This window comes from Salarias fasciatus, chromosome 5, assembly GCF_902148845.1.
Source record: "Salarias fasciatus chromosome 5, fSalaFa1.1, whole genome shotgun sequence".
NCBI lineage: Eukaryota > Metazoa > Chordata > Actinopteri > Blenniiformes > Blenniidae > Salarias > Salarias fasciatus.
In genome coordinates, this window is record NC_043749.1 from 36,696,429 (window position 1) to 36,723,076 (window position 26,648).

At 44.7% G+C, this 26,648-nt stretch overlaps 1 protein-coding gene across 1 annotated transcript in view; it reads right to left on the bottom strand.

Annotated features, from left to right (window-relative positions):
• Window positions 1-26,648, bottom strand: part of LOC115388277 (calcium-dependent secretion activator 1-like) — a 374,835-nt gene that overhangs the window by 210,251 nt on the left and 137,936 nt on the right. The window contains 2 exon segments of the mRNA XM_030091341.1: window positions 18,163-18,302; window positions 18,380-18,491. Of these exon segments, the coding sequence (XP_029947201.1) occupies window positions 18,163-18,302; window positions 18,380-18,491 (252 nt within the window).

Sequence of the window (26,648 nt, forward strand, 5' to 3'; positions counted from 1 at the left end):
ATTTTTTTATTGAAATTGTGATAAAGTTGTGGACATTGTGGAGTATCATAGTTGACTTGCATTTGTAAAGATACTACTGGAGTTTTTCCACAGAAAATGAAGATGGCCAAAGTCATCCCACTTTACAAATCAGGTGATAGCAAATTATGTTCAAATTATTGACCGGTGTCTTTTGGGAATGTCAGACCATAAGGCCATCTCTCTGGAACTGCCCCTAGCAGGTTCCCACCCAAAAACAAGACGGCAAATCCAGTTCAGAAACATAAAAGAAATAGACACGACACTCTTCAACCACGACATACAGGAAATCTCACCAGTCACGCAGTTCCCATCAGTTAATGGTTCTGTTGACCACTATAACTTAAATCTTCATAACATCCTTGAGTCACATGCACCCCTAAAGACTAAAACAGTTACTTTCTCCTGATCCGCCCCATGGTACACCCCAGAGCTGCGCAAAATGAAAACAGCTGGCCGTGCCCTGGAACGAAGATGTCTCCAGTGGTTTACATGTGCATAAACAGGCCTACCGCGAGCATCAACAATCATATTCTAGAGCACTAAACACAGCCAGGTCTCAATATCTCTCTTATAAAATCTCAAACAGCACCAGTAACTCTAAACAGTTGTTCTCAACAATCAATTCACTGATCAAACCTCCCTCTCACACACACACTGATGTCAGCACCGATCAGTGCAACAGATTCATGGACTTCTTCACCAATAAGGTAGCCTCAATCCGGTCTAACATCCCTACTACAGCCTCACCCCTCTCTGATACCACTCTCCCTATGCCACTACACTCATTCGCCATTTTCTCAAACATCACTCATTCAGAGTTGGAGAGGATCATAAAAAACATGAAACCCTCCACATGCCCTCTGGACCCCTTGCCTACCTCCCTACTGAAATCCAACATTGCGGCCATTAGTCCACTAATCACAGAAATCATTAACCAGTCTCTCCAGTCCGGTCAGGTCCCTCCAGCTCTCAAAACAGCAGTCATCCGCCCCCATCTGAAAAAGCCCTCTCTCAACCCCGAAATCCTTGCTCACTACAGGCCTATTTCAAATTTACCTTTCCTCTCCAAAGAACTAGAAAAGGTGGTTGCAGCCCAACTACATTCCCATCTTCATAGCCATCACTTATATGAAAAATTTCAATCTGGTTTCCGATCTGCACACAGCACAGAGACAGCTCTGGTCCGCGTCATGAACGATCTACTCATGGCTGCAGACCAGGGCTCACCATCCCTCCTCCTGTTACTGGACTTGTCAGCTGCCTTCGATACCGTTGATCACGCCATTCTGCTCCATCGCCTCCAGTCAGTGATCGATATCACTGGAACCACTTTCAAATGGTTCCAATCCTACCTCACGGACAGAATAGAATATGTGCAACTCGGCAAATCCAAGTCTTTCCCCCATTCTGTAAGCTGTGGTGTACCACAAGGTTCAGTTCTCGGTCCAACCCTCTTTTCCATATACATGCTTCCCCTTGGTCATATCATTCAAAAACATAACGTCTCATTTCACTGCTACGCCGACGACACTCAATTATACATAAAAATGGACTCCGCACTCCCCTCAGCTCTACCACCAGCTCTCTGTGTTTGCCTGGAGGAGATAAGGGCATGGATGTCTGAAAACTTTCTTCAATTAAACAGCAACAAAACAGAAGCCATCTTGGTTGGTACCACACATCAAACTCGGTCCCTCCCCTTCAGCAGTATTCCCATTTTTGGTCATAACATTTCCCTGTCATCCTCTGTTAAAAATCTTGGAGTCATCTTTGACCCTCAGCTCACTCTTGAAACCCACATAAACCACCTCTGTAAAATCTCTTTCTTCCACCTCAAAAACATCGCCAAACTCCGCCCCTCCCTCTCCCAACCAGACGCTGAGAGGCTGGTCCATGCCTTCATCTCCTCCAGGCTGGATTACTGCAATGCCCTCCTCGTCGGGATCCCTGGCAAGAATCTGCAAAAGCTGCAGCACATTCAGAACTGTGCTGCCCGGATCTTGACAAGGAGGTGCAAATTCGATCATATCACGCCGATACTCAAAACTCTCCACTGGCTGCCAATCAAATACAGAATCCACTACAAAGTCTGCCTCCTCACTCACCAGTGCCTACATGGAACTGCCCCGTCCTACCTCCGCGAACTACTTACACCCCATACCGCCACACGAAGTCTCCGCTCCTCCTCCTCTTCCACCTACTGCCTCCAACAACCCAGGACTAAACTCTCCACCATGGGAGACGGGGCCTTCCAGGCAGTGGCCCCTCGGCTGTGGAATGCTCTCCCTGAGACGCTGAGGGCCCCACTAAGTGTGGAAACCTTAAAAAAGGCCTAAAGACATTATTGTTTCAAAAGGCCTATTAGATCCACTGTCTTCTCCATCTTGGTCTTGACTTGAAGTTTTAATATGTTTAATATGTTATGTTTAACTTTTTTTTTTTTTTTTCTGATCTTTGTATTTCTGCCTTCAGAAGTGTTTTTAATCTTGTTCTGTAGCACTTTGAGATTTCTTTTGAAATGTAAAGCGCATTACAAATAAAATGTATTATTATTATTATTATTATAATTTTGAAATGTTGTGATTTTTTTTTGTCTGATTCATGCTGATGATTTTGTAGTGGACAAAGGGGTAGGATTCATAGAAGTTTTTACTTCTTCCTACTCCTTTTCGAATCTTGTGTTTTGTTTGTACTCTTGTAGATCCATAATGGGATGCATGTTTTTGAAATAAAGCCAATCAATCAATCAATCAATCAATCAATCAATCAATCAATCAATCAATCAAGATGTGAATGCAAAATCTATGGAGACCATGACTGCCCTTGTTTTTCACTTCTTACACTATTTGTGCATATTTTTTTGTTTCAACCTTTTTCCATTTACTTGTTTAGCTTCATGTATTGTCAACCATCTTTTCTGTTCACTGCCAATCTCCTTCATGTTTTGGTGCTCACAGCAAGGCTTGTAATATTGTAGAAACCCTGAAGTGATATTGTCTTAATAGATATAAAAACAACAAACCATAGAGTATCTGCAGTCACGTGACCCGGGAGCTGGCAACCGGAGGACCGCCGCCATGTTGGAGTGAAAGCAACCAGTGATACATTCATTCATAGAGAGTAGCTCGTGTTTGTGTTCTTTAACGTTGAAAATGTTGACTGATCAGGAGAGTAGGGATGTTGCTGTGTTGTCAGATCAAGTGGACAATCTGGATGTAACACACAAAGACTAATACCGGGAGAAACTACAGATTTCAGGCTACAGCAGGAGCCATATGCACGGCTGAGACTCAAGAACCCCCCGATCTGGAGAACGCCATTTACTGTTGTCTAATCCACAGTTCTTCAGCGTGCACAAAAGCAGCGATGAAGGCGTACAGGAGCCTGGATTCATACAAGTATTTTGTTTCTTGCTTTGTGGAGCTCTGGGACAACATGGACAACGTTCTGGTAAAGTCCACAGTAGATCTGGTAACTTACATGTCAGAGTTAAACTCCAGCCAGAATGGACTTGTTCATCATGGAATCATTTAACCGGTTCGGCCCGACAGACCCAGTTCCGGGTCTAGCTGTCTGCTCCACTTCAACCAGTGCAAAAAGTGACTAAGGCCCCATCCACACGAAGCCAAAACGCTCATAGTTCGAAAAACGTTTGACCGTAAAGATGGAGTTGATTCAATATTTATGACCGTCCACATGACTGTTTTCAAAACGGCTGAAACGTTGCAATAACATGCCAGGCTGTTAGGTGGCGCTTCATTGACAACTGCTGGAAATACATGGCAATGTCACAGCTTTTTTTTTTTTTTTTTTTTTTTTTTCCATCATATCAATATCATAGCACCTCCACCGATTAGCCCTTTGTGATCTTTTTGGTGGTCGATCCAACATTACATGAAGCATCCTGCTCACCACTTCATGGCAAAATATAAAAGGGACGTTAATGTGAACTGTTCTTTCTGCAGAAATCACCCTGAAACAACTCAGCACCCCTTTTGGACGTGATGACTCCAAGATCTTTTGGAAGGATTTCTGTCGCTTTGTAATCAATAATGTATACAAGGACTTTAAGGTGGGGAAATGTGTTTTTTTTTTCTTCAGAAAACAGGAAAAGGATGGATTTTTTACCATCAATTTACTAATCCTAAAATCAAAATTCTTTATTCATAAATGAAAATATAGCAGGCAGAAGCCGTCATTTACCCACTTCAAAAATGTTGTACTCTCTTATATAAAAATGTTAAAAGACTCTGAAAACAAAAAGGCTGTAAAAACTATCAGTATCTGTGAGAAATTTAAAGTGTTTGAAAGAAACTGATCGCTTATTGTGTGCACCCCGGCATAATGTTTGCCATGTACGTGTATATTTACAGTAAAAAAAAAAAAAAAAATACATGAAGCATGGCGTTCACCATGTTGTTTGTTGTATCCGGTGGTGCTGACGGAGTGCAGTATTTTGCTGTAAAAGCAGCAAAAGGCTGGCGGTCTTCAGCAGGACGTCTGCTACACTGCACAGCACTATTGTTATTGTTGTTTACAGTGTTCTGCGTATTTATTACAACGTAGCGCGACGATGCAGCGAATCAGGAAACGCTCCACAATAGGAGTAATTACGGAGCCATGGATTCAACAGTTTTGGGATCTGTTCACCCAGGGCCCTGGTTTAAAAAATGTTCAGTTTCAGATCCACGGAATGCTGAATTCGTGTGGATGACAGGGTGAATTGATCAAATATTTTTGCGTTTTGGCCTGGATTCGTCTTCGTGTGGATGGGGCCTCAAATGCTGTGAGGATGATTTCTTTCAATTGTGTTTCAAACCAGAGGCCTTATGGTGCGTTCACACCGGACGTGTTGCAAGCGTCACGGGCGTCACTGACGCCTCAAAGTTGATGCGTGTAAAGTGTGGAATTCGACACGTGTTCAAATTACACACGACGCTTGCAACGCGTGCGACGCGCGGCAGCTCACTGGCGGGAGTGGGAGGAGCTTGTGTCCTGTCTTCATGTTGACAATGGCGGGATCGGTGCAGAAATCATTTTAGCTCTAAACTCTTCAAATGTATAACTTTATCGATTTGTTTTAAAGTAGGCGACAAAGTGGTGGTTTAGAGCCCGATTGTGTCGTTTGTTTGTCTGAATACCAGCTGTTTATGATTTTGTTCAGACGAATTCGGCGAAATGTGAGCCAGCCGCAGTGAGCGGCTCCAGCAGGAGGTATCAGAGAAGCAGAGCACACACGAACCCTGGACCCGCCACGGGGCCCCCCGCCCGCTGTTCCCCCGACCCAGCAGCCCTCCAGGCCCGGTCGGGCTTTGGCGTCGGGCGACGCGGATCACACCGTCGGCCGCCCCCGCCTCTCCGACCGGCTGCCCGGCGACCCGCAGCAGGACCGAGACGCGCGGTCTCACCCAGCGGTCCTACGGAGCGGGCCCGCTCCGGGCGTCGCACCGAGTCGACCGCCCGGTGCGGCGCGCCACCCCAGCGGCGGGCCCGCCGGTGAGCCTCCGCCTCTCCCGGGCCCAGTTTGACGAGCTTCTGGCCCGCGTCAGCGCTCAGAGTGCTCGACTGTGATTGGATGACGCGCGCGTTGATGCTTCCAAAGTTCAATTTAACCAACTTCAGGCATTGATGCCTGCAACGCGTGACGCGTGTCGCCAACGCTCAAAACGCTCGGAAAGCGCCGCTCGAAAAGCGCCGCTCGAAAAGCGCCTGATGCGCGTTAGGTCCGTTGAAGCTCGTCCACCAGAGACTTTGAATGTAAAAGCAACGCCGTGACGCTTGCAACGCGTCCGGTGTGAACGCATCATTAATCTCACTAACTGAACGCTGCAGCTGCACTTTGATGACCCAGTGTTTGTTTTATAACAACTTTAAAATCCAGATGCAACAATTCGACACGCTCCCCTCACCCGAACCTCCAGACACAAAATGCTCCAGAACCAGAACCATCTGCTCCAAAATGCTGGGTCTCATGTGAAACTAGAAAATCTACACTTTAAAGGTTGTATAGAGGATTTTCCATGGAGAGAGAAATCCAGTGACAGTTAGTCCTTTTTGAAATGCTGCGCATGCGTGACCCACACCCCTCCTCCACTCCTCTCTCCGGAGGAACGCCTCCTCCTTATGCAGAAAGTAGCATGTAGCAACTTAGCATCACAGCGCTAACACATAGCTACCAACGTGTCCTTTTGAACAACACAAAACACAGCGAATATGAGTAAAATCCTGCACTTGTGCCAAACCCTGTCCCTGAGCCGTCCCTGGTCTCGGGGGATCAGAGGAGGACGGGGAGGTTTGAGTGGAGCTGCAGGACTGGAGCAGACTCGGAGCTCACAGCTGATCTGTGTGGCTGCAGCCTGCAGGCTAAACAACCCCCCCTCCTCCTCTCACTCTCCAGACTTTTTCTTACAAGTCTTGTTTTAAGATTAAAACATACATTTTCTCCAAATGGCAGCACATTGCAGCTGTGATTAAGAAAAACTGTCTCAAGTCTGCAGGTGAAAAGGTGTTGATAGCGGCAGCAGAGCCTGGCATGGGGGGAGGGGGGTGGAGCGCGTGGGGGAGGGGGGACGAAGAGTGCGTAGGAGCATGACAGCTACGCTACAAATGTAGAGAGGTTGATTGACACGTTAGAAACCCAATAGATAACGAGGCTACCTCCTTATTGATTGGCTAAAGTAATGTTGGTTTTACAACCTCCAGAGTTGATTGTTTATTTTCTTTTTTTTGATCACGATAAAAACAAGGCTGCTACAGCTTAGTAACGCCATTTTTTAGCTTTAATTCATTTTTGTTAGTAATAAAAGTCTTCGATACAACCTTTAAGAGACAGCAGGCAGAATCTTCTCTGATCCGACCGCCTCCCGTCAGCGGCAAAACAAACCAGAACCCAGCTTCACATTTCACAGCAGCACCTCAGATCATGTTTCTCACACACTTCTTCACCAAATCTCAAAGCTGTTCACACCAAACACATGTTTTATGTCCTTACCGTTTTGTGGTCATTTTCCATCTACTCGCGCTCCTCTGACCAAAATTAGGGAAATAATCCTCTGGAATAGTGAAAGAGCGTCATACGCCTGAATGTTTGTTTTCACTCCAACATGGCGGCGACTACCCAGCATGCATTGCAGGGCCGGGTGTGTGACGTCAGCTGCAAATACTATATTGACTTAAAAAATGCAGGAATCAAAACTGAATTAGAGCACTAATCAAGAAACTGTTTTCCAGTGTGATGATGTAGATGCTGGACGAGAATGTATCATCAAGGGAGTCCGTGTCTACATGGGTGAAGATCCAGAAAACCTCATACAGGAATATGTGGTATGTACAGTTTTTGATTTTTTTCTTCATCTTCCACTCCTGTCTTACTCTCCATCTTGATAACTTGGGCTTAAGTGATTAATTGATGTTGGTCACTGCACAGCTTCACTGGCCAATTTGATCATAATTTATTCTTTCCTGATAGCAGACAGGACTGGCCCTGGCTCATTTATGACCCTAGACAAGTGTCTCGAGCTTTGTTGGTTGTAGTGGTGGTGGTGGTGGTGGTGGGGGGGGGGTGGGGGTGGGGGGGGGGGGTGGGGGGGGGGGGGGGGGGGGGTTAGTATCACTGCACATTGTGTCCCACACAACATTTCAATGTAGTGTGGGACTGTTCTTCCATTCGCCCACAAGGGGTCGTAGGAGAGTGACTATCCACCTGTCAGAAAACTTTAGGGATGGGAATTTGGTGCTGGTGGGCTGGGGGCCTGCATATTTTAGGTTTCTCCCAGGTGCAGTACACCTGGTTGCAATGAGGGACTCAGTGAGCTTTAGTTTTTTACTAGCATCTGTAGTGACTACGTTTACATGCAGCTAAAATTCGGGTTCAGGTCAATATCTGGGTTTCTGAAACATTAGGAAAACCCCGTTTACATGCTTTAACAGAGAGTTACCCCGTTTACAATTCAGCGCATTCAGTCAGGATCTCCCTTTCCAAACCACGGCGCACGTCATGCTGTTCTCAAAACGGCTCTGACCAGAGCGGCTTTGTGTTGCCAGATTGGGTGGAGTTTCCGCCAAAGCAAGCTTCTTTTTTGAACACGTTGGACAGGCTGATTAAATGATTATGTTTATGACGTGTTTTTTTTTTAATCATACAAATACGGTTTCAACGTGCATTTTCAACCGAGATGGAGGTTTGGGCTGCTTTCTACGAGTTTCATATTTTTTTACTGGCTATATCGACAGATCTGGCAACCTCCTCCACTGGCCTGCAGAGGCAGACTGCTGCGGTGACTCTGTTCTGCAGACGGAACGCAGACAGAACGGTTGTTCTGTTGTACAGGATTTTTCTGCTGGCCATACAAATCGCCAACTTTCAGAAGGAAGCATGTGCGACGTGCGCGCTCAGAATAACAGTTCATATCGTGCGTTACAGGAGCCTCACAGAGACAAAAGTGTGGTGAGTTTCGCGCCTACTCGTTGCTGGACTCAAAAGACCATGATTCATTACGGATGGGAGCATGCACAGAACCAAAAACAATGTCCCTTAACTCGATATCTGTTTACATGGCGGCACTTTTGAGTTTGAAAAGGAGTAACCCAGCGGTCTTTATCGGGTTTTACAAATCTCGAAGATGAGCTTTTCCGGGTTTTGGCGGGTGTTTACATGGCCACGTGCTATTGGGTTATTGCCAACATTTGAGTTTGAAAAGGGTTTGAAAAGAGTTATTGGCGGCATGTAAATGTATGACATTGTCATTAGATTGAGGAAGCTGGGACGGACCTAAAACATGCAGGAAGGCTTCCCTCAAGGACCAGAACTGGACACCTCTGCCCTTTTAGGTCTTGGTTAATAGGTCAAATTAGCTTGTTCACCCTTTATTTACCTTTATTTTGTGTAGGGCATGGATGAAGACGCCATCAACGAGGCCATTGAAGACACAGCTGTTGGGATTTATGTTCTTAAAGAACATGCTCGAAGTGATGAACCAGAGGACATTGGAACTGTCCTAGAAGGCATCAAGGTGCTGCAAAAACTCATAATGTAGCATTAGCTGTTGCTATGCTATTCGGACTGATGTATGCATTGAACCTTGACTACCCTGCTGACCTCTGCTATACGTTTGAGGCAATCCAAAAGATTTTCAAGGAAATGCACGCAGGAAAACTTTCCAACAGAGCTCTCGCTCTGAAAAACAGACTTTCATTGAATGCGTAGGCACTGCTCTATTTACAAAGACAATTTATGGTGTTTGCACCTATTTTTCTTTGCTCCTGTGAGCTCACTTTAAAAACCTGCAGAATTTTATTTGCTGCTTTGATCCATTTGTAAATTTTCAAGGATAACTATTAATGCAGGATTGAGTTTTGATTACTTTTTTGTTTGTAAATCTACACTGAAAATACTGTTAATACTTGATAATGCAGTCTTTATATTCTAGTGGAAATCTAATTTGCTTAGTTTGTAGCAGTTATTCTTTTGTATTTGTTTTTGGGTATGCACTTTGTGGTTACTTACCATTTTGTATTTGAAATGATGACAATGTTTTACTATGTTCCTACAAATTTGTTCTATTTTTATAAATGTCTTGCTGTTCTTAATGTTGTTGGCAATCTTTGCACTATGTTCCTACAGTTTTATTCCAGTTTTGAAAATGTCTCGGCTGTTATTGTTTTTATAATGTTCTTACTGATGCACACATTGGCACAGCTGTTTATGGTGCAAAATTGTTGTGATTGTGCATACACTGCGTTTTACAGAGAAGTAAGTTTTGTTTTTAATCAAAATGTGGAAAAAAAGTTGTGGTTTGCACTGTCATGCACTTTTATGAATCCTCTGCTATCGATTCCGAATATTGATTTTGTGTAATCAGCTTATGCCAATTGTATTTTTGTTGTTGTGGGGAAAGAACATCTCTTAATATTTCAATATAAGAACATGTTATTGATGAACTATGACTCATTTCTGTGTTTTTAAATGCAAATCAACATTTATTCACACACATTGATACAGAATATCTACATTACATTTGCATAGTTAGCAAATCAAGTTATATTGACAGACTTGGGTTGAACAGGGAGACATAATGAAATTGCATTAAAGTAACGTATTTCTGAATAAAATTACCATGAAGAAATCAATTTAGAGTAACAGTTGAAAATCATGTACATTGGAGATAATGAAATCACTTCCAGATTACACAATAGATTGGTATTACAAATAAGAAATATAGTGTTGAAACAACATGATTATATTTCATCAGTCAAATGTGATTAAAATATTATGGATTGACAAGATATAATTATGTTAGGAGAAAGGGAAAAAATTGTGTCAGTTGAGCACAATGTGATCATGTGGGACCGATGTACACATTAAAATTAAGTAAATCCAAAGAACTTTTTTTTTTTTTTTTCCCAGAGTATTGACTCTGAATCACTTAAAGGCCTGGTAATGCTGATATCCATTTTCTGGTCATATTTTGTCATTGAGGACTTTTTAAAAAGTCTTTTCTTGTGAAGTCGGTATCGTGTCTCCTCTCATCTCATGGGCTCAGTGTCTTATCCATACTCTAATATTAAGCCTATTTTATGAACAGTTTTGAGAAATGCATCTCGCTGTGGAGCTGGAGGTGCATTTGTTTGGGGACTTTTTGTGCAGTAAAAAATAAAGTGAAATTCGTAAAAAAAAAAAAAAAATCATTAGTATGCAAATTATAAATTATTTTACATTGTCCTTAGTGTTACTTTTGCAATTTGTTATCATTTCATTTAACCTAAATTTGTTCTCCAATTCTCTGCTCATGTTCTAGTTTGCTGGCAGTAACCCAGAGAGGAGAACGAAGGTTCCAGGAGACGAGACAGCGTTCAAAAATATCAGGACGAACAGTCCAGAGGAAGATGAATGTACTATTTGCACGGGACTGGAATTACCAGTGGACCTCTGGTAATTTCTGATTTACCCCCTGACGTCTGTGGTTCTTTCATTGCATTCTCACCAGACAAGAAACTCTTTTTACTCATTTTACTGGAATTTACAGACATTACAGCCAGATATGATCCCATATGGAGGTGCCCATTCTGGTCCAAATATTATTTTAATATATTTTTAATGTGGAGAATTGAGCGATCTTTAGACCCATTACCACGGAAGCCCTAAAAATACTTTTGATTTTCCTCCATTTCACCGTGATCACCAGTGACCAGAGCGTCCATCTCGGATGGGTACATCTGTAAAAGAAGCATTTCAGGACAAATTCTGGTCAAAATATTGTAGTATTACATTATTATACACACAAAATTAAAGACCTTTTTTCTCCGTTTTCCTGTGAGCGACGTGCTGCTCTGCCACGGCCCTCAGACAAAGGGGACCAGGTTTAATGAAGTACATCAATGACAGACTGTCTTCAGCTGCGGAAGACCACTCACTGGTGACTTGATTGTATGCATATGAAAGTGTGTAGTTTCCCTATTGACTAAATATGATATGCCGTACCTCCCCCACCCCCAAAACCGGAAATGCAGATGTAACCTTTAGCCATGTTTGCGAGCCAATCACTCACTGTAGGTGCACGGAGCTGGAGAGCGTCAGTTTAGGACAGCTGCTGGTTCCAAATCAATATCCTCCGAAACGATTCTTACTGCAGCCACCAGGACACCACACAATCCAAGCATCCCAGAAATCTGAGAGAATGGTGGTGATATCCTTGGCTCTAACCCCGTTTTAACACCCGGCCCCCTACCGCCACGCACTCCATGCCCTGCGCCCGTGCCGCCCCACACCTTGCTTCACATTTACTACTTGGTAACATGTGTTAGTAAGCATGTGTGTGGCAATAAATTCAGCCTAGAAAAAATGATGCGCACTTAAAAAAATACTATTAAAGTCCCCCAATCACTGAGGTGCAGATTGGGACTGGACTAGTGTTTGGCATCAGTGTTGGGTGAATTATGGTAAACTGAGGAATTACTACTCTGGAAATTACCAACATGGCGCATCGGGACAGGACTGAAATCACAGACGTCCTCAGTAATTATTACAAATCACCAAAGATCCCTAGGTACTTCTAGTCCCATGCGAATAGGGCTATAGACTTAATCCTCACGTTGTCACTCTCATCAAGCTTACCGTCATTCTCTCTCTCTCTCTCTCTCTCTCTCTCTCTCTCTGTTTTTCCATTACCGCTAGAAATGCACAAAATCTAACGATCTCCACAGACAGCTGATAATCTCCGTCCAGGTGTAAAAGGCCATTCATTACTGCTGTACCTAAACGTGCACAAACTGTGCGAAATAACAGACAGCACCACCAACAAAGTGCAAAAGTAGGAGCTCCGGGCTGCTGTGACTATGCGTGCCGCCATCTTGGATATACTCTCCACTATCTTATGGCCTGTTTTTTACTATGCAAATAAGAATTAAGTATTGAGTTAGGTGGGCTAGGAATGGAAACATTGAGTCAGATCTGGCAACCCTGTTCATGACCATTCTGTTCAAGTAAAGACAGCATGGTGCATTTAGAGACAGACATCTTTTTACACACCATCAAAGAGAGGAATATAACCACCATCCTTGATTGCAAACCACAGTGAAATGTGGATTTTTGCAAGGAAAATGCAAAATGTTTTGTACCTCCGTCTTCTTCTAAGTGGAGTCTCGCAGGACGAGATTTACGGTTTACGAGCAAAAACACCGTTCAATGGACACGCCTGCAAATCGCAGTGGTACTTTGGTGAAATGTGGAAAATATTGCTTTTATTTAGTGAAGAAGTGTAATGGAAACACAGCTTCTGACTCCACTGAATAAACCTCAATTATATGAAATGTGTTACTTTGTAAAAATACAGTGCATTTCTCATTTTACAGTTGAGTACTTTCATAAAAAAATACAATAGTAGAAATAGAAAGGTAAAATACTGGCAACCACCGCTGCCAGTATTTTACTTTATATTTCATATTTGATGGGACATCGCCATAAATAGGTAGAAGCACTGTTAAAATGTAATAAACTGTTAAAATAACTTGCCATATGTTACTATATATATATTGCTCTCTTCTGCTCTTTCCTTTTTTTAATGTAATTACTAATTCACTAATGTAAATATTGGGAGTTCCTCATTTTCAGAATGTCAATATTTATTTATAATTCTCTTCTATCCCGTTGCTCTTTGTTTCTGTTGTTTTTCCTTAACATAGAAAGTGAACAAAAACAACAAAAGTCAAATTGGCTATGTGCCACAGTCATTTAAATTCGCAGTAATCAAACCACTGCTGAAAAAACCTACTCTTGATCCTGATATTCTAGCCAACTTTATTTCAAAAGTCCTGGAAAAAGTCGTGGTTAAACAGTTTTGCCGCCACCTACAGGACAATAGTTTATTTGAGAAATGTCAGTCAGGATATAGAGCTTATCACAGCACTGAGACTGCGTTAGTTAAAGTCACTAATGACTTGCTATTGGCGGCTGACGCAGGTCTAGTCTCAGTCCTGGTTCTCTTAGACCTCAGTGCAGCTTTTGATACAATCGACCACAATATTCTCCTGCAGAGGTTAGAATGTGAGGTCGGCATCAGAGGAAAAGCCCTCTGCTGGTTCAAATCCTATTTATCTAACAGGTACCAATTTGTTCACGTTAACCAACAGTCCTCACCGTGCTCCCAGGTCAGTTATGGGGTTCCTCAAGGGTCCGTGCTCGGGCCAATTTTATTTCTGTTGTATATGCTTCCTTTAGGGAACATAATTAGAAGTCACGATATCAATTTTAATTGTTATGCAGATGACACACAATTGTATTTATCTATGAAACCTGATCAAACTAATCAAATATACTCAGTGACTGTATCAGAGAAATTAAATCCTGGATGACTACGAACTAGAGGTGTCCCCGACTAAGAATTTCCATAGTCGAATCTGATTCGTCCGAATCTGCCAATAGTCGACTGATAGTCGAATCTATCCTCTTGTATGGCGGCGCGGAGGGGGGGTGGGGGTGAAGCGTGTGCCCACACAGGGCGTCGGAGCAGCACAGTGCAGAGTGGTGCTCACTGCTCACGGGGCGCCTATGCCTACAGTCGTCCCTGATTGCGCTAATAAAAAAAATAATAATAATAATAAACAAAACGAACAAAAAAAAAAAAAAACAGCGCAGGCGGGTAAAACAACACTTTTTTTTTTCCTACCCAATGAAACACAGACTGGAACAAAGTGTCGGTAGCTCTAAACATCAAACAAATGAAGTATAGTTCAAATGACCAGAACCAAACCCTCTTCTAACAAACGGGCTACAGCATGTCATTTATTTATATCTATAATCTCTGCAGATAAGCTCACATTTTTTGGCTAAACAGTTTCTCACATTATCTGCTCAAATTAAATGAAATAGGCTTAATTGCACTGTGTTGGTCTGTTTCAGCGCAACGTCCATGCAAAAACACACATTAAATTAAATGGAATGAGCCTTTTAGATAAATAAAAATAATATAATAATAACCTAAAATATTACAATTAAATAAAAGTCAGCATTAAAAATGAGAATTGAGTAACAGAACCGTCTTTTATTAGCCCAATCATCTGGCTATTTACCCGTTTAAGGCGGAAAGCCATGTTGTTGTGAAGTGATATGAAAGGACACAACTTGCATTTGACTTTTTTTGGATCATCTTTGACTTGGTCTAAAGTTCTGTTGTTTTTTTTCCGACATTGTGAGCCTTTTAAAGTTCAGCCAAATCACCACCGAGATGCTGCTCTGTGATGGAGCTCTGCGCAAAATCGGATTGTGCCACTCACCATGGTGGTTCAATTCACAAACAGTAAATAGAAAATTGAATAAAAGTACAAGTAAATTTTTCCACAGTGTATTTGATAGGATAACATGTATATCAAATAGGCTTTATATCATGTTTATTTGGAAAAAAAACCCCAAGCAATTCTATGTAAAATCAGTCATTCAGCACCCCCATACAGCTGGAATGGAATGGTCCTCCTTTAATAACCACATTTTTTCGATGCTTCGACTGCGTGATTGGCAGTCGAATCAGGCCCCTTCGAACGAATCATCGAATCGTCGACTATCTGAGGACACCCCTACAACGAACTATCTCCGTCTGAATCCTGGCAAAACAGAGGTCATTATACTAGGCCCCCATAAACTGAGAGAGTGTCTATCTGAACAGATTATCACCTTAGATAACGTCAGTATATCCTCCTCCTCTACTGTCAGGAACCTCGGGGTCTTATTTGACCAGGATATCTCCTTTAAAGCACACATCAACCTGGCTTGTAAAACAGCATATTTCCACTTGCGCAACATAGCTAAAATAAGAAACATTCTACCTAGAAGCGATGCAGAAAAACTCATCCATGCATTTGTTTCCACTAGACTGCACTACTGCAACTCCCTTCTTGCAGCCTGCCCAAAAAGTGCATTAAAAAACTTCCAGTTGGTTCAAAATGCGGGCGCCAGATTATTAACCGGAACTAGAAGACGTGAACACATTACTCCCGTTCTAAAATCTCTTCACTGGCTTCCTGTCGAGTTTAGAGTTAGATTTAAAATCCTTCTCCTCACTTACAAAATCCTAAATGGGATGGCTCCGACCTATCTCCAAGATGCTTTAACGCCTTATCAACCAATCAGAGCACTTCGCTCTCAAAATGCAGGGTTACTGGTGACTCCTAGAGTCTCTAAATGGACACTAGGTGGAAGAGCCTTTAGCTATCAGGCACCGTTTTTATGGAACCAGCTTCCAAGTGGTGTCAAAGAGGCAGACACAGTCTCCACATTTAAGGTTAGGCTCAAGACGTTTCTCTTCGATGCAGCCTATGATCAGGTCAGCTAGGGACTCTAAACCATCATTATTAAAAGCTGCCCCAGGAGCTAGAATGCTGTGGGAAGTACGGTGCACTGAGCCCTGTCCTCTAATGTCTGAATGTTATTCAAGTTCAAGTTCAAGTTCAAGTTTATTTATATAGCACATTAAAAAACAGAAACATACTGCCCCAAAGTGCTTTCCATGATTGTTAAACCGCCATTATATAATAAAAGGTCAACTATAAAAAACATTAAACACAAGACAAAAACAAAACCTGGTAATACAATAAAATTACAATACCAAAGCCTTAAAATCAACTTGAATTGAAAGCCAGTGAAAAGAAGTGGGTTTTCAGCAATGATTTAAAAGACTCAACAGAGGAAGCAGCTCTGATATTAAAAGGAAGAGTATTCCAAAGTTCAGGGCCTGCAACAGCAAATGCCCGGTCCCCTCTAGATCTTAGATTAGACCATGGGATGTCCAGAAGAAGTTGGTTGGAGGACCTCAAGGTTCTTTGTGGGGAACGCAGCGTAATCAGCTCAGTTAAGTAAGAAGGTGCGAAATTGTGCAAAGATTTAAAAACCAGCAGCAACATTTTAAATTGGATTCTAAAACTAATAGGAAGCCAATGAAGGGAAGCTAAAACTATTCCCTTTAGTCCGTTCATTGCTTTTCACCGGCTGTCCCCCCCTTCGAGGGGGAGTCTTCTCCAGTTTCAGTTGCTGACTCCACTATTACGAGGGCCTACGAACAAGCTCCGTCCGGACCTGGAGGACACTCCTGTCGGTGCTGCCCGCAGACTGGCTTCAGTTCTACTTCTAGGATCCGTAGTTCCTGTGCTGGACCGTCCAACGGACTGTCCTCAACATAGTCCTAGGCTTTACTTCTTATTGTCTCATGCTAGCTGTTGCCAAAGCTGTCCGTCCCTGGGAGAGGGATCCCTCCATACTGTGGTTCTCCCCAAGATTTCTTCTTCTCCCACTGGGTTTTTGGAGTTTTTTCTTGCCGGATGTGAGGGTCTAAGGCGGTGGTTGCTTCGTTTTGTCTCGTTACTGTGAATTTGACATGTTAACATTATGCTTATTCACTGTTTTTATTTTTACCGACCAATGTAACATCTTGAAGCCTCTGAGGCAGCTGTTGTTGTGATACTGGGCTATACAAAAATACATTGATTGATTGATTGATTGAAATTATTTTATTGTCATGCACAAACTAGGCCATGAAAGTGGATTCTGAAAGAAATCCCTGAAGAAATTCAGATCCACCCAATGTAAAATGACGCTCCTACCAAGATTATGAATTTTCCCATTTCTTTCTGACATACTATTAGCTCTGCCACAGCTAATTTTTGCCATAATATATTACTGCCAGTCATTGTCTGTGTCCATTACTGTCATAATATGTGATCTTTGCCAGTCTTTCTAAAACAGATTCCTTTTTTTCGCTACTTCTAAGGATTATAAAGTTTTATACTCTTTTTCCTTCTGTTGGAGAGCAGAACTTGGATGTGCATCCTTCAAGGTCTGTGCTGTAAGAAGAGATCACCACAAGAGGGAGCCAAAGTATTATATTTAGGACATTACAAGTCCAAAACAAACAAACACACACACACACACACACACACACACACACACACACACACACACACACACACAAATTGTGGGATTGCAGGTCGATCGGCTGAAATGAAGTCCATCTCTGTGTTCAGGAGTGTGTGTGTGTGTGTGTTTGTGTGTGTGTGTGTGTGTGGTGAAGTCTGGCATTGAAGTCAATGATTTAGAGCAGTGGAGGTGAAGAGTGTGGTAAGTACTGTTCCTGCCACAAGGGGGCCCTGCTGTAATGGTCAATTGACAGGTGATAAATTAATTATTTGCAATTTGGTTCTAAACTTCTGTTGGTATATGTTATTGATGTTTTGTCTAAGAATGCCTCAAGTGAATAATACTGTCATTAAAGAATTATCTTACAGAGTCACATGCAACGGTTTTGGGATGGTTATGGAAACTATCTTCACTGGCTATGAAGCCCAAAAATCCCAGCCCCACCAACAACGTTTTTCACCAGCTGCCACTGATTGGGATGCAAGGACACAAAAGCACAGACCAAATAAAGTCGCTTGAGAGCTGAGATGCTATATGGAGCGAGGATACTTTCAAAGAAGTATGAGCGGAATGGAATGATTTTTTGATAGATTTTATTGTTGGGATGAATTGAAGGATTCGGCGTTTTCTGCCCTGCAGATCTTACAGAGCTTTGCTTCATTAAGAGCCCCACAGAATATGAAATTAAAAATAGTTCAGACAGAACATAGATATCTCAATTTAGCCCTCAAACTGTCACTTACCCACAATGCTTCATGTTCTGTGGCTTGTCCATGCGGATGGCCAGTTTGATCTTGAGCTCGCTGTCGGCGCAGCCTTTAGAAACTGTCATCTTATGGAGCTCTGATTGCTTCGGACTGTTCGGTGTCGGGTGGAGCACAACCTAAAAGATGGCACACAATAACAAAATGAGAAATAAAAGCGAAATTGACACATATGAAGGCTTTATTGGTCTCTTACCCTCCCGAGCTCCTTGTCCTCCAGGGCCAGCACTCCTGTGCTCTCAGTAAACAGCTTCACCTTCACAGCAGGAAGTGGCTGGGTGGTGGTGAAGTCTCCCTGTGTGCCCCATCTGTCCCAAGCACACCAGACAGCCAGAGAGAAAAGAACCACTCTTAGTATGGTTGCAAATGCGTTACATCTGCAGAAAAACTTGTGTTACGGCATGAATGACACGTTTTAGAATCATATCAAATGGCACTGGTCAACTCGTCAAACCAAAAGCTGGTCTCCAGGACATAAAAACCTGCATGAGTCGTAATTTTGTCCTTTCTCATTCAGATAAAACAGAAGTTATTACATTTGACCCAAAACGCCTGACAGACAAATGGTCCAAACAAATAGTGACCCTGGATGGTGTTGCTTTAACCCCCAGTAACACCGTGAGCAGCCCGGGAGAGACTTTACACCAGGACCAGAACCACTGAGAGGAACCGGGAGAGACTTTACACCAGGACCAGAACCACTGAGAGGAACCGGGAGAGACTTTACACCAGGACCAGAACCACTGAGAGGAACCGGGAGAGACTTTACACCAGGACCAGAACCACTGAGAGGAACCGGGAGAGACTTTACACCAGGACCAGAACCACTGAGAGGAACCGGGAGAGACTTTACACCAGGACCAGAACCACTGAGAGGAACCGGGAGAGACTTTACACCAGGACCAGAACCACTGAGGGGAACCGGGAGAGACTTTACACCAGGACCTATCTTTCAATGCCCACATTAAACCAGTCTCCAGAACCTCCTTTTTTCACCTGTGAAGTCTCTAAAATCAAGAACATGTTGACTCAAAGCCATGCTGAAAAATGAATCGATGCAATTGTTCCCTCCTTGTAGTTTGTGATTCCCTACTATAAGGGAGTCCCAAAATGCTGCAGCAAGAGTTCTGAGGAGAATCAGCAAGAGAGAACACATCAGAACAATTTTATCTTGTACTGGCGTCCTTTTAAATCTAGAATAGAAATTAAAATTCTTCTCTCAAAGGAGAATTATGCAACTTTTGCTCTTGTGCTTCCACTACTGGCCTCCTGTGAAAGCTCACTGTCGTAAACACCCCCCCCCCCCCCACACCCCGCATACAGAGACCGTCTCACTCCCCCCCCCCCGCATACAGAGACCGTCTCACTCCCCCCCTGCATACAGAGACCGTCTCACTCCCCCCCGCATACAGAGACCATCTCACTCCCCCCCCCTGCATACAGAGACCGTCTCACTCCCCCCCCGCATACAGAGACCGTCTCACTCCCCCCTGCATACAGAGACCGTCTCACTCCCCCCCGCATACAGAGACCGTCTCACTCCCCCCCCCCGCATACAGAGACCGTCTCACTGCCCCCCGCATACAGAGACCGTCTCACTCCCCCCCCTGCATACAGAGACCGTCTCACTCCCCCCCCGCATACAGAGACCGTCTCACTCCCCCCTGCATACAGAGACCGTCTCACTCCCCCCCGCATACAGAGACTGTCTCACTCCCCCCTGCATACAGAGACCGTCTCACTCCCCCCCCGCATACAGAGACCGTCTCACTCCCCCCCGCATACAGAGACCGTCTCACTCCCCCCCTGCATCTGCATACAGAGACCGTCTCACTCCCCCCCTGCATCTGCATACAGAGACCGTCTCACTCCCCCCGCATACAGAGACCGTCTCACCCCCCCACATACAGAGACCGTCTCACTCCCCCCCGCATACAGAGACCGTCTCACTCCCCCCCCTGCATCTGCATACAGAGACCGTCTCACTCCCCCCGCATACAGAGACCGTCTCACCCCCCCACATACAGAGACCGTCTCACTCCCCCCCCGCATACAGAGACCGTCTCACTCCCCCCCCGCATACAGAGACCGTCTCACTCCCCCCCGCATACAGAGACCGTCTCACTCCCCCCCCCTGCATACAGAGACCGTCTCACTCCCCCCCACATACAAAGACCGTCTCACTCCCCCCCCGCATACAGAGACCGTCTCACTCCCCCCCCTGCATACAGAGACCGTCTCACTCCCCCCCCGCATACAGAGACCGTCTCACTCCCCCCCGCATACAGAGACCGTCTCACTCCCCCCCGCATACAGAGACCGTCTCACTCCCCCCCCCCCCGCATACAGAGACCGTCTCACTCCCCCCCCGCATACAGAGACCGTCTCACTCCCCCCCGCATACAGAGACCATCTCACTCCCCCCCCCTGCATACAGAGACCGTCTCACTCCCCCCCCGCATACAGAGACCGTCTCACTCCCCCCTGCATACAGAGACCGTCTCACTCCCCCCCGCATACAGAGACCGTCTCACTCCCCCCCCCCGCATACAGAGACCGTCTCACTGCCCCCCGCATACAGAGACCGTCTCACTCCCCCCCCCCTGCATACAGAGACCGTCTCACTCACCCCCCGCATACAGAGACCGTCTCACTCCCCCCTGCATACAGAGACCGTCTCCTCACTCCCCCCCGCATACAGAGACCGTCTCACTCCCCCCTGCATACAGAGACCGTCTCACTCCCCCCCCGCATACAGAGACCGTCTCACTCCCCCCCGCATACAGAGACCGTCTCACTCCCCCCCTGCATCTGCATACAGAGACCGTCTCACTCCCCCCGCATACAGAGACCGTCTCACCCCCCCACATACAGAGACCGTCTCACTCCCCCCCGCATACAGAGACCGTCTCACTCCCCCTCTGCATCTGCATACAGAGACCGTCTCACTCCCCCCCTGCATCTGCATACAGAGACCGTCTCACTCCCCCCGCATACAGAGACCGTCTCACCCCCCCACATACAGAGACCGTCTCACTCCCCCCCCCGCATACAGAGACCGTCTCACTCCCCCCCCGCATACAGAGACCGTCTCACTCCCCCCCGCATACAGAGACCGTCTCACTCCCCCCCCCCTGCATACAGAGACCGTCTCACTCCCCCCCACATACAAAGACCGTCTCACTCCCCCCCCGCATACAGAGACCGTCTCACTCCCCCCCTGCATACAGAGACCGTCTCACTCCCCCCCCGCATACAGAGACCGTCTCACTCCCCCCCGCATACAGAGACCGTCTCACTCCCCCCCGCATACAGAGACCGTCTCACTCCCCCCCCGCATACAGAGACCGTCTCACTCCCCCCCCGCATACAGAGACCGTCTCACTCCCCCCCCCCCGCATACAGAGACCGTCTCACTCCCCCTCCCGCATACAGAGACCGTCTCACTATACAGAGACCGTCTCACTCCCCCCCTGCATCTGCATACAGAGACCGTCTCACTCCCCCCGCATACAGAGACCGTCTCACTCCCCCCGCATACAGAGACCGTCTCACTCCCCCCCCACATACAGAGACCGTCTCACTCCCCCCCGCATACAGAGACCGTCTCACTCCCCCCCGCATACAGAGACCGTCTCACTCCCCCCCTGCATCTGCATACAGAGACCGTCTCACTCCCCCCCTGCATCTGCATACAGAGACCGTCTCACTCCCCCCGCATACAGAGACCGTCTCACCCCCCCACATACAGAGACCGTCTCACTCCCCCCCCCGCATACAGAGACCGTCTCACTCCCCCCCGCATACAGAGACCGTCTCACTCCCCCCCCCCTGCATACAGAGACCGTCTCACTCCCCCCCACATACAGAGACCGTCTCACTCCCCCCCCCTGCATACAGAGACCGTCTCACTCCCCCCCGCATACAGAGACCGTCTCACTCCCCCCCTGCATCTGCATACAGAGACCGTCTCACTCCCCCCCTGCATCTGCATACAGAGACCGTCTCACTCCCCCCGCATACAGAGACCGTCTCACTCCCCCCGCATACAGAGACCGTCTCACCCCCCCGCATACAGAGACCGTCTCACTCCCCCCCGCATACAGAGACCGTCTCACTCCCCCCCCCTGCATACAGAGACCGTCTCACTCCCCCCCCCTGCATACAGAGACCGTCTCACTCCCCCCCCCCCTGCATACAGAGACCGTCTCACTCCCCCCCACATACAGAGACCGTCTCACTCCCGTTTCTTTTTTTTTCCGCTCGTCAACAGAAAGTTTTTTCTGTCTTTTTGGTTCTGCCAGCCGTGAGCACCTCAGGATGGCGTTGCTAACGCTAGCAAGGGTGTCATGTTTGTTTTACGCGCTTTTATCCTTGTCCTCCCGTATGAGCGCCGTAAAGCAGGTTTTTTCTCGCGAGATGTAGTCGGTCCGATCCTCTGAAAGTTGCAAGCGCTGTTTTCAGGACACAGACCCCGGGGGGAGGGGAGGGACCGGTGAATCACCGTGACAAGTTCTTGTTTACCCCCACAGGGATTCTGAAAAACATTTATTGAGGTAAAAAAGTTGCATAGTTCTGCTTTAACCTATAAAGCCCTGAACAACCAGGAAACATCATATCTTAAACAGCTGTTAGTCCCAGACTGTCCCAGGAGAATGCTTGGTTCTCAGTGCTGGTCTGCTGGAGGTTCTAGGTTCTCTAAAGGCAGAACAGGAAGCAGAGCTTTCAGCTATCAGGCTCCTGTCATGTGGAACCAGCTCCCAGTTTGTTTGTTTGATTTGAAATGTTTGTAATTTTGTACTAATATAGCACTGTGTTTTTTCTCCCTCAGTCGTGGCTTTTACAGATGTAAACAAACGTAATTTGTTTATTAGCAGTTGATGTTTTAATGACAGAGTTTTAATTGCATAAGTAAAAGTGCACTAACCAAGAGTAGTGGTTTAAATTTTCAAATGTTTTTACAATTTGAGAGTACAAGACTTACAGTATATAGAGGAACTGGATATTCCCTCAAAACCAGTGAGTTCTTTCCATGTTGGACTGGTTGGAGGACGAGTGACTGATCGCTGCAGTGTCACCATAATCACTACAATCTTAAGTAATTCTGTACTTAACCTTAGTAACTCTGAGCACTTTTATTTTTCTTCCTATTTGAAGCACCTTTCTTTCAATCTATAAGAAAAACTGTATTGTAGTTTTAAAGTTAAAGCTATTACTATTGAAAAGGTGAGTGTATGGCAGTTATTTCAATTCCCTGTCCCTGTAATATTTTTGTTTGGAGTTGCTCACTCTTTTTTCTGTTTATTGCAGTAATTCTGAGCACTTTTATTTTTCTTCCTGGTTGAAGCGACTTTGTTTGAATCTATAAAAATAACATAACTGTATTTAAGTGTAAAGTTAAAGCTATTTATATTGAAAAAGGTGAAACTTACGTTTATTTTGCAGTGATTTCATATTTCTTAAATAAAATGTAAACATTTAATTTATTGTAGTTTTTATTTCTAAAATGTTTTACTGGAGGAGCTTCCTGGATAGATAATTTCTAGTTTTACAGGTAGCACATTATGTACATGATTCTTAACAGTTTTTCTGAGGCTTTTGTATTATTTATATCGATATCAGAATTATATCGTATCGACCGAAATTATGAACTATATCGTGATAAAATTTTTGGCCATATCGTCCAGCCCTAGTGGGAAGACAAAACTCCTCTCTAAGTTGCTCAAAGGATTTCAAAGTGCCCTTTTCAATCAAATGATGTAATTTACTAATACCATAATTTAACCATCTTTTAAAACCGAAATTTGTAAGAGCAGGAGTAAAACCTTGGAGGGATGAAATAGTTGATAAAGCGGAGATTTCTTTTGTTATACCAGAAATATGCTTTATCTTACGCCAGATCTTAAAGGGGTACAGCGCAGTTTTAAATATTAAATTTTCAAATATTCACACCCACACACGTTTGTACCTTTGCCTGATGGGCAGCAAGAGCTATTTTTGCAAGATTGCAGTCGCTCCTATTTTCCTGTGCAGGGCACTGAAGGCACAGATATATGAGTGATTCGGGTACGAATCGCTCTGAGACTGACGTAATGCGCCTCCCGCTGGCCTGGTAATCCTTAAGTTTCGTTTTGTCCGCCATTACTCCGCCAGACGCTTAGCAGCAACAACTGAGCAGGACTGAGGATGGAGCTTCCAGAAAGTAAGAAATGACTGGCTTCTAGCACTGCCTCAGCTCCAGCACAGACCCACCAGGCAGAAGAAACTTACATTTTACTCGAGCGCTGCTAAAAGAGCGAGGAAGGAGTTCCCCTCTTCTGTGCACGTACATGGGCACAAGCCACAGACACGAGCTTTTCACTAAGCTACAGTGACGCCTAAGGCCTGCAGGGGTCGGTGTTTCGCATAAAACGAGCAAACTGCGCTGTGCTCCTTTAAGAGTTGTCCGAGTCCATACACCCATAGTTACATCTTTAAGGGGGATATCAGAAAAAGGCTAAGCTGCCAACCGTCTCATCACAAAGACTTTTTTCAATATTGAGCCATTGTGTATTAGACTGGTCCTGCATCCATACAACCAAAGGGCTCAATTGAGCTGCACAGAAATAATATTTAAGATTTGGTTTTTTGATTCTTGTGTTTTTGGCATCTTCAACATGTTGAATTTAATTCCTGCATGCTTCCCTTTCCAAATAAAATTTGAGAAAAGCTTATCTAATTCTGCAAATGTAGAATTGGGGATATTAACTGGCAACGTCTGAAAAATATATGAGAGCTGTGGCAAAACATTCATACGCAAACTCTCAATGCGACCCAGAATGGTCGGAGGCAGGACCGTCCATCGTTGGAGGCCTGTTTTGATTTTTTCTATGATAGCCTTATAATTTGCATTATACAGACCATCAATAGATGGAGGAATTTGAATACCAAGATATTTTATGCCATCCTTTGGCCACTTAAATCCGTTGCTGTCTATTACAATTTGAGATACATTGCCCGATATATCCATGGGTAATGTTTTGTCCATGTTGACTTTATATCCTGAAAGAAATCCATAATTACTGATTAGCTGCTTCAGACAGGGAATTGTTGTTACTGGGTCAGATAAGTACAGTAGTACATCGTCTGCATATACAGACAATTTATGTTGTTCACCATTTACTACCACTCCTTTTACATCACGATTGTCTCTAATTAACTGTGCCAAAGGCTCCAAGCTAATATTGAACAAGAGAGGAGACAGAGAACATCCTTGTCTACACCCTCTTTCCAGAGAAAATCTCATTGACATTGTGCCATTCACCTTTACCGAAGCGAGGGGGTTTGAACATACAATTTGTACCCATTTTATGAAGTTTGGACCAAAGTGGAATCTTTCTAAAGTATGATGTGAATATTGCCAGGATACTCTGTCGAATGCCTTTTGGGCATCGAGAGACAAAATCATAACTTCTTCCTGAATGTCTTTTGAAAATGACATTATATTTAACAATCTGCGAACATTGTCTCCATAATGCCTCCCTGTCATAAACCCAGTCTGATCAGGGCTTATTATTTCTGTGACAACTTTACTGACCCGTTTAGCAAGAATTGTTGTGAGTATGTGTGTGACAGAGTCACTCTGACGGTGGCCGCGGTGCAGCGCTGGCGCTCATTAAAACACACATTAACACTCACCTGTGTCTTTTTCCCGTTCGTCTGCTCCGTTCCCCGCATATTTGGACATTGTTATTCACCGCAGTAGTCGTGGGTGCTCACTCGACCACTGCCAAATCATCTTCCTGCCATAATCTTTTCACCCTGCAAACTTTTTCACTAGTATTCACGTCCCATTCACGTCCTCCTACTGGCAAACCGAGCGCCGTGCTCACGTCCTGTTTATAGCCCATCAGATGGGGAAACCCGGAAGTGACGTCATGATGACACCACCGAAAGGTGCCGATTTCGGCATGAAAATAATTTATTTTCATTACTGACGTACTGGGAGATGCAGTGGTATGACTGTTTGTTTCTGCATATTTTTGGACAAATTATCATGAATTTATTATGGAGATGAATTGTGTTTTGTTGAAGAAAACTCTATTTCTGTGGTTAATTACCTGGAGGGGAGGGGCCTGTGGTGTTAAAAGGAGGCCAACCTCCACCTGTGGGGGAGAGTCAGGCTTCCCTCTGACTGAGAGAGAGTGGGAGCCTGCAAGCATTGGTTTTGCATTGTTACAGTGGAGGTAACAGAAAGCCAGTGATCTTTGTGAGAATTTTCCTTTTCCTTCCTATTCCTTGTGTAAATATTGTAAATAGTTTTGAGCTTGTCGTTTTGTTTCTTCACTTTGGGATTACGTTTTGGGAAAATAAAAGAACCCTCAACACCATCTACCTTCGGCTGTGCCATCATTTCAACAGCAAACAAGGATCCACATCACAATGCGCAAGTCTGTATTAAGTAATGATATTGGTCTCTATGATTG